The 12,101-nt window shown below is 59.5% G+C and overlaps 1 protein-coding gene across 8 annotated transcripts in view; it reads right to left on the bottom strand.

Annotated features, from left to right (window-relative positions):
- COL18A1 (collagen type XVIII alpha 1 chain) overlaps positions 1-12,101 on the bottom strand; it is a 110,707-nt gene that overhangs the window by 48,126 nt on the left and 50,480 nt on the right. For 2 of the 8 annotated variants that reach the window (XM_070597942.1, XM_070597943.1), the window contains exon 1: positions 8,764-10,168. The exons of 4 other annotated variants lie outside the window; for them this stretch is intronic. In XM_070597942.1, coding sequence (XP_070454043.1) covers positions 8,764-10,141 — 1,378 coding nt within the window. In that variant the 5' untranslated portion in view covers positions 10,142-10,168. Of the gene's footprint in view, positions 1-8,763; positions 10,194-12,101 lie in introns of those variants that run through there. 2 more of the 8 variants (XM_070597945.1, XM_070597944.1) reach the window with 2 other exon arrangements.

The raw sequence follows: 12,101 nt of genomic DNA, 5'->3' as shown, positions 1-12,101 counted from the left end.
AGTGGACTTCATTTAATTTCCTTAAAATTAAAAACTTCTGGGGCTGGCCCCATGGCCGAGTGGTTAAGTTCGCGCGCTCCGCTGCAGGTGGCCCAGTGTTTCGTTGGTTCGAATCCTGGGCGCAGACATGGCAAGGCTCATCAAACCATGCTGAGGCAGTGTCCCACATGCCACAACTAGAAGGACCCACAACGAAGAAGATACAACTATGTACCAGGGGGCTTTGGGAAGAAAAAGGAAAAAAATAAAATCTTTAAAAAAATAAATTAAAAACTTCTGCTCTGCCAAAGACACTGTTAAGAGAATGAGAAGACAGGGGCTGGCCCCGTGGCCGAGTGGTTAAGTTCGCGCGCTCCGCTGCAGGCGGCCCAGTGTTTCGTTGGTTCGAATCCTGGGCGCGGACATGGCACTGCTCATCAGACCACGCTGAGGCAGCGTCCCACATACCACAACTAGAAGGACCCACAACGAAGAATACACAACTATGTACCGGGGGGTTTTGGGGAGAAAAAGGAAAAAATAAAATCTTAAAAAAAAAAAATAAATAAAAAAAAAAAAAAAAAAAAAAAAAAAAAAAGAGAATGAGAAGACAAACCACAGTCTGGGAGAAAATATTTGCAAAACAAATATCTGATAAAAAGAAATATATCCAAAATATACACAGAACTCTTCAAACTCAACAGTAAGGAAACAAACAACCCAATTTAAAAATGGACCAAAGAGCTTAACAGACACCTCACCAAAAAAGATATACAGACGGCAAGTAAGCATATGAAAAGATGCTCCACATCAGATGTCATCAGGAAAATGCAAATTAAAACAATGAGATATCCGTACACACCTATTAGAATGACCAAAATCCAGAACCCGGACGACACCAAAGGCTGACAAGGCCGTGGAGCAACAGGAACCCTGACTCATTGCTCGTGGGAATGCAAAATGGTGCCGCCACTCTGGAAGACAGTTTGGTGGTTTCTTACAAAACTAAACATACTCTTACCATACAATCCAGCAAACGTGCTCCTTGGTATTTACCCAAAAACTTATGTGTACACAGAAACCTGCACATGGATATTTATAGCAGCTTTCTTCATAATTGCAAGAACTTGGAATCAACCAAGATGTCCCTCAGTAGGTGAATGGATAAACTGTACTACATCCAGACAATGAATATTATTCAGCCCTAAAAAGAAATGTGCTATCAGTCATGAAAACACAAGGAGGAGCCTTAAATGTATATTATTAAGTGAAAAAAGTCAATCTGAAAAGGCCACATACTGTATGATTCCAACTATATGACATTCTGGAGAAGGCACAACTATGGAGACAGAAGATCAATGGTTGCCAGGGTTGGGGGTGAGGGAGGGACGAATAGGAGGAACACAGAGCATTTTTCGGGCAGGGAAACTACTGTGTATGATACCACAAAGGTGGACACATGTCATTACACATATGTCCACATCCACAGACCGGACAACACACAGAGTGAACCGCAAGTAAACCACAGACTCTGGGTGACAATGATGTGGTTTATCCATCGTAACAAATGCGCCATGCTGGTGGTGGGTCGCTGATAGTGAGGGAGGCCGTGCTTGTGTAGGGGCAGGACGTATCTGGGAAATCTCTGTACTTCCCCTGTGAACCTAAAACTGCTCTTGAAAAGTCTTTGAAAAAATCAGGTAAACGATAACAAAAAGTAAATAAATATTGCAACACTCTTATCAGATAAAGCAGAACTGAAGTTGAAAGCCATTAAGTGGGACAAAGGGGATGATACTTTTCGACAATCCACTGAGACATGATGATCCAGGTACCCCCCCAACATGCACCCAACAACGGTGCCCCCGAGACACACAGCGAAAGAGGAGGAAGTCCTCCTTCAGGATGCAGACCCCGGGACACTCTCTCATCCCACTTTCCTGTTAAAATAGAACCTAACAGCCGCAGGGAGACACACGTCGAGAGAGACTTCCTGAACCTGGCACGGTGTTAAAGAAAGTTCCATACCTGCCTCTTTAGGACAGACAGTAGCAGTGACAATCAGAAATGTCTGGGGTGGGTGGAGAACCTGATCTTGATATCAAAGAGAGAAATATACTGAGAGCAAACATTTCAAGAGACATCTCAAACCGTAAAACTTGACTAATAACCATCCTGAGCAAAAGGAGAGGCGGCCCCCGTCCCTGGGTGAGACCACGGGATGCTGACACGTGTATAATATCCACATTTGTCTACACGTTCCAGACCAGCCAATCAAAGCCTCAGGGAATGTTTCTGACAATCTAGAAGAGCAGATGCCCAAGGACGTCTTTGCAGGAGGCTGTGAATCCCCTGAGCACAAAGCGGTACCAGGCACGGCTGTCACCCAGCGCCCAAATCAGGGCCCGCACGGGGCGCTCGGCCAGCGTGTAATTAACAAAGACGTGAATGAACGAGGACAAACGACTCGGAGGATGAGCAGGGCCGTTATAGCTTCAACTAAGAGGAGCTGGGAACACCCAGAGGTCTGTCAGAGGGGAGAGGGGCGAAGGAAGTACCAGAACCACACAGAAGGACGGGGGCGTCTCCCTGTGATGTCACAGGGAGATTTCTGAGACACGCTGTTAAGGAAAGGAGGAAATTCCAGATACACAGGACGTGATCCCACTTGTGCAAAACGAGAATGGAGAGTACACACACATGAGCACACACACACGCACACGCACACGCACACGCTGTGGCTGGCAGAGTAATGGCCCCAGAGACGCCGATGCTGGAACCTGTGAATGTTACTTTACACGGCAAAGGGGGCTTTGCAGACATGACTTTGGTTATGGCCCTTGAGACGGGGGATTATCCAAATCTAACCATATCGTCCTTAAAATGAGAGAACCTCCCCCGGCCAGGGACAGAGAAAGAGTCGTGACAAGGGAGGCAGGCAACTAGAATGATGGCCGCACCAGAAGGACCTGGCCGGTGTTGCTGGCTCTGAAGATGGAGGAGGGGCCCCCAGCCGAGGAATGCGGGGCCTCCAGAAGCTGGAAAAGTAGGAAACAGAGTCTTCCCTGGATCCCCAGCAGGAACACAGCCCCGCAGACTGTTTCAAGTGTTCTCCACTTGAGCCCAGTGAAAGTGATTTCGGACTTCTGACCTCCAGAACTGGAAGGTAATACGTTTGCGGTGTTCGGAGCCACTAAGTTTGTGGCCATTCGTTATAGCAGCCACAGGAAGCTGACGCACACGCATCTGTGCAAACCCAGAGGGGACGGGGAGGGCCCCATCCCGGCAGGAGGGCGCTCGGGAGCTGCGTTCAGACCTCTTTGTGTGGCTTGAATCTCGATGGCAGTGTGTTCATGAACTAGTTCTGGGATAAAAATCTAACACAGGAGAGAAGCAGCTGAGGACAAGACGAGGGGTCCTCAGGGGTGAGAGTGGCGGGCGAAGGCGGTCCCCCCGGGCCAGCATTTGCGGCTTTTCAGGAAGGAAGGATCTCTGAGCCAGGCCACTCTGCACACTCCCTCCTCCTCAGGGCTGAGGCAAGTGTCTGCAGAACCTGCCCCTCCTGCGTGGGGCTGCCCACCAACACCTGACAAAGGGGCAGCAGGAGGAGGCGGGTGGCCCCCCAGCAGTTGTATTTACTTCAAAGACACGTGGGACTCCCGGGACACTAGGCGTGTTGCTTGGAGAGGACACGGCAGCGCCCACAGCACAGCCCCTTGCCAGTCACAAGGCCAGTCTCTCTCACACAGAGTGGCCCCAGTAAAGGTGGTGGCAGGTGAGTCTCCCATGTTCTCCAAGAATCTGGAGATCCAAAAAAGGGCTTAGAGGGAAAGCCAGGTAGGCAAATGATGACAAACAAGACCCTGCCCTGGAGTCACTGACACACAGAAGTCCTCCGTGGTGCAAAGCTGAGTGTCTACTCCCCAGATGTGTGGGACTCTCTCCAGACACACATTTCAAGATAGAGACAAACTGCACATGTGACAACCACATTTCATATGATAAACTTGATCCGATGCATGGATGGATAGATGGTGGGTGGTTGGAAGGATGGATGGATGGTGGATGAGTGGATAGGTAGGTGGATAGACGGATGGGTGGGTGGGTGGGTGGATGGATAGGTGGACAGATGGGTGGATGGGTAGATGGATAGATGGGTGGGTGGGTGGATGGATGGATGGATGGGTGGTTGGATGGATGGGTAGATGGATAGATAGGTAGGTGGAGGGACGGGTGTGTGGTTGGATAGATGGATGGTTGGATGGATGGGAGGACAGATGGGTAGATGGACAGATGGGTGGGTGGGTGGGTGGGTGGATGGATGAGTGGACGAGTGGGAGGACAGATGGATAGATAGGTGGTTGGATGGATGGATAGATGGATAGGTGGACAGATGGGTGGATGGGTAGATGGATAGATGGGTGGGTGGGTGGATGGATAGATGGGTGGATGGGTGGGTGGGTGGGTGGGTGGATGGGTGGGAGGACAGATGGGTGGATGGATAGATGGGTGGGTGGGTGGATGAATGGATGGGTGGACAGGTGGGAGGACAGATAGGTAGATGGGTGGATGGATGGGAGGTTGGATGAATGGGGGGGTGGATGGACTTGTGGGTGAGTGGGTGGGTGGATGGATAGATGGGTGGGTGGGTGGACTGGTGGATGAAAGGATGGAGGTGAGTGTGCTACCTACCTGCACAAAATATAATAGTAACAATGACTCAAGACTTTTCAACTGAAGGGGAAAGTGCTCAAAAATGACTTCCCTGTGGCAGGACAGACACAAGGGGAAGGACAGTGTCAGGGAGATGTTCTCACAGGCCCCATCTCCCTGCCAGCCTGCCGCTGCATGGGCACCATCACAGCCGCCATTTGCTCCTCCTCAGTGAGGCCAAACGTGGGCTTTTGTCTGCACCATGTCCCCCGTGAGCCGCTCTCAGATCAGAAAGGAACAACTGTTGGAGACAATGGTGAGCTGGATGCGGATGGGGCCGAGGGTCAGGAAAGCCTGTTCTGAGCGCCGTGTCTCCCTCGCTCTTCCTCCGTGTGGCTCACCGGAACGGCACGTGATTCTTGAACCTGCAGACAGTCTCACCCACTGCCTGGGGCACGCGGCACCCCAGCAAGAGTTAAACACAGGGCACCACGGCGCATGGGGAAAGCTCAGCCAGCGTCATCCAAAAGATATTTATCGGTTGCCAAGAGGTGAGAGATAAGCATAAGTATTTTCCAGGAAGGTGGTTGCATCTGGTTAAAGTTAAATGGAAACCTCAAGTTAACTGAAGCTTTTAAACAACAGTAACTGTCCCTGAAGTTCACCTTCTATGAAAAGACTGAGATCCATGCCCGGCAGGCAGGAGGCCCGGGCACTGGTGAGCCCACGACAGAGGAGCTCCCACGGTCGTGCGGGCACACCTCCCCGGACGACGGGGCAGCTTCAGAACCGTCCGCCGCAGAGAGGAGACCCCCGCACGGCCCCATGGCCACTGTGGCCCCACAGACCACCACGCGCCACGAGGTGCCGTGGGCAACCCACTCCCCTGGGGCGGGGGGGGTTCAGCCATCGCGTGTGTGACCCAAAGGAGGGGTGAGCACAAGGCGTGGACAAGGCCGGACCCTGGCCCACCAGCTGGGGTCCAGAGCACCACTTGCTGAAATGACTGGACTCGTGCGTTGAGACGAGCGACAGGACCCAGGCGTGATTCTGCCCCCAGCACCTAGGCAGAATCTGCACCCGCTGTGTGCCCTCCCCACGCTCAGACCTTCTTGGCGCCGCACACCCCGTCTCTGGTCTGCACCCCTTGACAGATGGCCTGCACTGTTAGGGTGGATGCCCCCTCGTCGCCGGGGTCCCCACAGCCCGCGGCTCTGCGTCTGCCATGTGCACGGTGCTTAAGTCCAGTCCTGGAGCCCAGCTGCCCAGGTCCACCTCCTGGCTCCCTCTTGGTGGCTGTGCAGCACACACATACACACATGTGCACGCGTGCACACACACACGTCTTTGTCCCCCCAGACCTTAGTTTCTGCCCTGTAAGCAGGGTCAGAACACGACCTGCCTTCACTGTCATTCCAGGGGCAGCCAGCTCCAGCCATGGTGTGGGGGCTCCCACAGTGGCCCCTCCTTCCTGACCACGTCCCAGAGCCCCAACCACTGGCCGCATTGTCTCCAACGTGCTGGCGCCAGCCCCTCCCCCACCCCGCTCCCCTTGAGGGGACAGGGAGGCACCTCAAGTAGGCAGGACAGAGCTGTGGCCCTCAGGCGGGTGTGCTGGGATCAGGTGACCCATCCACGCCCCACTGGCCCACCGAGAGGGGACTGGGGGCGTTTCTGCCCTGGGGCCCGCCACCCTGCAGGACACACTCCAGAGGAGGGACACAGATGGTGGTGTCATCTGGTGGGCAGCTCTGGATGGGTCCTGGGAGGGAAGCAGCACCTGCCCCTCGGGCCCCCTCTCCTGCAGAGGTTCCCCTACACTGCAGCCTCATCATGCACCAGGGCGGCCTGAGGACCTCACTCGGCCAGTGACGCCTGCACTCCCGATGGGCCAGGAGCCTCACACTCGTCAGCAATTCGGGGGAGGGGCTAGGGACCCCTCGGTCCCTTCCCTCCCCACCACAGTCTGCCCCCATCACGCGAGGTGGGAACATCCACCCCAGCACAGGGGGCTGGCCGTGGGTGGTCCCCCGCTGAGAGGCCAGAGGAGGGGAGAGCACTCCAGCCCTCAGCCCTGGCTCCCCTGGGACCCTCTCCAGCCAGGCCATTCCCAGGGGGGGTCCCCGGTGTGACGAACATCTGACACCGGCCTCTGTCCTGAGGGGGTGCGCACAGTCAGTACTGACAAAGGAGTCCCCCAGGACTCCACTCGGAACAAGGCCGCCCTCGCAGGCCGGGGACCCTGCCAATGTGTGCAGATGTCCAGCAAGAAGTCCCCTTCAGGCCACTTGGCTGACCAGACCAGCTGCGGTTAGAGAAATTCCACACCCCACGCAGCCCTGCCCGGGCCTCGCCGGCATGAGAACTGCCCTGCACCGGCTCTGGGCCTGGACCCTTGCGGCTGGGCCCCCCGCCCAGAGAAGACCTGGGCAGCAGTGGATCTGCGTGTGTACAGGGCCCTGGGCAGGCAGGCCCAGCCCCACCCTCCCTCCCCGACCCCCACCGTCCTTCCTCCGCCCAGGAGGAGGAGGGGGGTGGGGAGCTGTGTTCAAGCTGCCGGGGCTCCTTCACAGGGCCGGGGCCTTCCTGGCAGAACGCCTCCCTATGGGGCTGCTCCTGCCCCCAAGCTTGGCGGGGATCAGGGAGCCTAGCAGCAGTGGCCGGGTGGGGGACGCAGCCTCCAGGAGTCCTGTGCCAGCCTAATGTTCGGGGTTCCGGGCACTGCGTGTGTGTAGGATGTGGAGCGAGGCTCACTGCAGCTCCCCCTGCCCTCGGGGTGAAATCAGAGCCCGCGGTGCTCCCTCGCTCCCAGAGCAGGCCCTGTGCACGCGGTTCCCTGCAGACGCTCCTGCGAGACCTTGGGCGGCCAGGCCACGGTCGCCCCCAGAGCAGCCTCCCCGTCCGTCTGTCTGGCTCAGTCGGCGTCCCTCCCTCCATCAGCCCCTGGTGTGCTGCTTCCTGAGCTTGGGCACCACCCGCCACTGGCACTTGTTCCTGCCCCGGCCTGTGGCCTGGGCGCTGCAGCCCCTCCTTGGGGCACCCCAGGCCTGGCCCAGGGGCCAGGGAATTACCACGCATGTCCCTCAGGGGCCCAGCAGGGGAACACCCCTCTTGGGGTCCAGTGCAGCCACCCCATCCCCACTGGCCCAGCTCCAAAGCCCAGTGACTGCAGGGATCGATGACCACAGGGATAGATGACCACAGAGATCGATGATCACAGGGACCGATGACCACAGGGACTGATAACCACAGGAATGGATGACCACAGGGATCGATGATCACAGGGACCGATGAACAGGTCAAGGCTGCTCCCCAGGCCACCAGGGGGGAGGGGAGAGGAAGGTAGCAAGACACACACAGCCCAACACAATGGGGCCGAGGACGGTAGGTGCCAACGGGGAGCGGGCACTGCTCAGGGCCAAGCCCCACCCATGGAGGGAGAGGAGCCCGAAAGCTGTGGCTGCCCACCCTCCCCTACCTGCCACGTGGAGATGGGAACATGGTCCAGGTGGGGGACGAGTCCCAGGAGTGGCCCTCGCACCGGCCAAGCTGAGGGGCTGTGCTCTGGAGCCAGGCTGGGGTGGGCCCCAGATGAGCTCCGTGGACTCACTGACCAGTGGCCTGAGTGAGACTCTGGACCCTCAGAGCAGCAGCCCCTCCCACGGCATCTGCCCCTGCAACCCCGGCCCGTGCAGGGGGCACCGCCGAAGGACGTCAGACACCACAGCAAGGGGCTGGGAGCAGCGGCCAGAATTTGGTGGGAATCTTGGCTCCCATGGGCAAGTCATGTCATGGCTGTGTGCCTCGGTTTCCCCTCTGTGACAGGGGGTGCAGCAGGCTATCTCAGAGCCGTGGGGAGGGCTAAATGAGCTAAAATGCTAAGGCAGGGGCACTCCCCACGCATCTCCCCACACACTTGCGCACTTCCAGCCCCCTCCAGACCTCAGCCTCACCCCTGCAGAAGGGGCATCACTCCCCTCCTGCCTCCCAAGGGAGCAACGGGCACCTGAACTTAAAGGCCCAGCACTGGGGGTGGGGCAGGCTTGGCCTCTGTGCCGGGGTCCCCCAGCCCGGCCGAGCTCGCCTGGCAGGGCACAAGGGAATGGGGGGGAAAGCTGGCCAGCCAGTTACCTGCAGCCGGCCCAATGAACACACAGTACCCATCCTCCTGGGCAGGGAGCGAGGCACAGCTGACCGGCAGCCCGCCCCCGTCCAGGTGGCTCCAGCACGCGTCCTCCAGGACCTCACAGAACTGGCGGCATGGCGGTGGGGCGGGGGGCGGGCCGCAGGGGGGGGCCAGCAGCAGGCAGAAGAACCAGGCGAGGAAGCGGTGGCAGTGGGTCCGCAGGAGGCCCCCCCAGGCACGCGCGGCGGCCTGCACCTCCTCGCTGCGCACATGGTGGAGGTGGTTGGGCAGCCAGGAGCGCCCGATGCCCAGGCGGCCGCAGACGGGCAGGGAGGGCGGCAGGGGCAGGCAGCGGCCAGCGGCATTGTGGACAGGCTGCCCGGCAGGGGTCAGTGGGTCAGCCCCGAGCAGCGAGGAGTTATTAGCAAGACCAGGTCCCACAGAATTAGCCACGTGGGGAATCCAAGCACCACTGTCCCCAATTAAAGCTGAGAGTGCGATTTGAGACAGCTCAGTGGGGGAGTCAGAGGAGAGAGCCGAGAGGGCAGTGCCCAGCGAACCCGTCACCAGGGGGAGCAGATGGAGCGAGTGCCTGCCGACGTCAGCGTGTCGGTGCTGCTGGCCGGGACGGGCTGCCACGGGCAAGAGTTCTTCACCATCCAGATCCTGCAGCTGCCCTGGGGACGGCCGGCTTCCCCAGAGAGGGGCCCCGCCCAGCGTGGAGGAGAGAGCTCTACCTGGGGACGGTGGCGGCAGCGAGGGCTCCCTGAGCAGTGCCTGGGGCGTGCCAGGGGAGGGAGGCGGCTGGGTGGGCACTGGCGAGGTGCCGGCCTCGGTCCTCTGGGTGACAGGAGAGCTTGGGGCCCCGCTACTTGGCCAGAGCACGGTCCCGTTCTCCTGAGAGGCGCTGGAAGGCCCAGGGAGGGTGAGGAGGTCCGTGGGGGTCGCAGGGGTTGCCGTCCCCGCCCTGGTGGAGCTCTCGGCGGGGGTGGTGTTGTCCCACAGCCGGACAAAGTTCCGGATGCCCATGGCCACGTTCAGGATCTCGGCCCCGACGCCGGCGATGTTCTCTGGGCTCTCGGTGGAGGCCGTGGGGGCAGCGGAGGCCCGGCCCAGGCCAGCCTCCAGCCTCTCCGGGGGCAGCTCACGGCTGGTGGGAGCTGTCCCCTGCTCGGTGGGGCCATCCTGGTGGGCCACGTGCGTGGTGGTGTCCTCTGTGGATTGCACAGATGGGCTGCCCCGGGGCACGGAGACCGGCGGGGCTGAGGGCCCTTTGGTCCCAGTGGACCACGGCCAGAGGAGGCTCAGCAGTTGAGCCCGGGCGGCCCCGAGACAGCAAAGCAGCAGCAGCAGGCGGAGGCGGCTGCTGGGGTGGGGAGCCATCGGAGCTGTGTGCGCTGCACGGCCTGGGCTGTGGCCGCCGGCCCCGGGGGTGGGGCCAGCCAGCTCCCGCCCTCCCCACCCACAGGCCTGCAGCCAGCTCCCCCATTCATGCTTCCCGCCAGCTCGCTCTTCCACCTTCCCACTCTCACAGAAGAAAAAAAGGCACAAACCCCTAAATCAAGGTGACAGGCGTGCTGCAGAACTTCTCTTCCCCTCCTTACAGTAGCCACGGTCCCCAAGAGGCCAAAGGGACCTTTCAAGAACATGCAGTGGAATTGCCAACTCCCTCCGCTGAGCTGGAGGGCTGCCACCAATCCCCCTGTCGGGGTGTGGGCATGTGGGCTCCGGCCAGCACCCCAGGCCCCTGGAGCATGGCAGGGGCTCCTCGATTCTGTGCCCTTCAGCCTGGGTGCCCTCTGCAGAGCCCGGCTCCAAGAGAAAGCCCCGGCCCGGCCCCCTCAGGGCATCTGCTCTGGGCAGGGCTGGGAACCCCAGGACACCAAGTTGGTGGCCCCCGGCCCCCTGGCCCACTACCCTCTGCGCTGGGAGCCACTCCAACGGAGAACAGCCCGGAACCTGGCCTGGGGCCACCGCTCTGGGGTAAAACTGGAACTTGACAACGCTCAGCTTGTTGCAAGTCCAATTCTTCTGTTGCAACTGTCGCCTCTAAGACATTCAACACCCAAGGGGCAAGGGGGACGCAGGGGCACAGGCTCCCTCCCGCTCAGGGACGCCGTGCCCCTCAGCCCGCCCAGCCCTCTGGCCTCATCCTTCCGGCTCGTCCTCCAGCTCCGGCCCCCCGCCCCATCCTCCAGCCCCCTCGCAGACGCTGGCCTGTCCTCGCTGCATCTCACCAGAGACCAAGCGCTGGGTTTGAGCATTGGCAACAATGGCCTTTTCTCCTTTTTCATCCTTAGGCCAGCCCAGACAACAGCCGCTCCTCGTTCTCCATTGGTTAGAAAGGGGCTGTCCGGGGCTGACCCTGCCCTGCGTCAGTTTCCACCAGGCTTCTGCATCCAGCCGGGTTTCTAAGCCAACTCTTGAGAATTGCTTGAGAGGGAGAGAACACAGCAGCCATGGGGCATGGACATGGAGGCAGAGGAGAGTCACGGGCCTTATCAAGACAGACAGTGCCAGGCACAGCAGGTTCCAGACAGACAGATGTCCTCCCCCAATGCCTCTGCCACAAACCACAGAACTCAGCCCCCCATGTGTGGAACAGGGGTGCTGTGCCAAGGCTCAGGGCCACCTGGTCACCCTGGGGCGCACGAGATGGGGCTGGGTGAGCGAGCCCTGTCCAAGCCCTGGGTGCCAGTCCAGGGGCAGGGGCCCCATCCTGGCCTCCACTCAGCTCCACCATTCCAGGTGCCCCTTCTGGGCAGTATCCCTGGAAGGGACGGTCTCTGGGCATTGCTGCTGTCGCTCTGCAGGGCACCAGCCAGGCCAGGCTGTAGCTGGACACTGCCCACCGTGTCCCGACTCCTTCCCGTCATAAAACCTCGCGTAACACTTTCTTCTGTCCAAGACACTGAAAGCCCGCTGCTCTGTGGCCTTAAGTCCTGCCAGCGCCGGCCGTGGGCCTTCGGGAGAAGGCTCCGGTCCCTGGGAGCAGCCTGCTTGGTTCTTAACGTGTGGCCCAGGGGTGCGACTTTGATTATGGCCATCACTCTCCCCACACGGCCAGGCTGGCCCCACTGCCCACCTAGCACACACCTTCTGTGCTGCCCCGGGAGGCATCCCCGGGCCTGGGCAGCCGCAGGAGGAGTGCAGGTGAGGGGCGGGCTCTCCCATCAACAAAAGGACCCCGGGGGACAGGAACCGCTCCAGGCTCTGGCCCAGCCTGAACACCCCAGCAGGGCTGCCTGTAAAGCAGAGTGTCCACAGCCCGCCAGGCACAGTGCTCAATGCCACGCTGGTTCTGTGAGCCTGTGACTGCGTGGCCCTCAGCCTGTTTATGGAT

The sequence above is a fragment of the Equus przewalskii genome, chromosome 27 (genome assembly GCF_037783145.1).
Source record: "Equus przewalskii isolate Varuska chromosome 27, EquPr2, whole genome shotgun sequence".
In the NCBI taxonomy this organism is placed as follows: Eukaryota; Metazoa; Chordata; class Mammalia; order Perissodactyla; family Equidae; genus Equus; species Equus przewalskii.
Note: the sequence above shows the minus strand (reverse complement) of the source record. Positions and strands in the feature narration are given on the sequence as shown.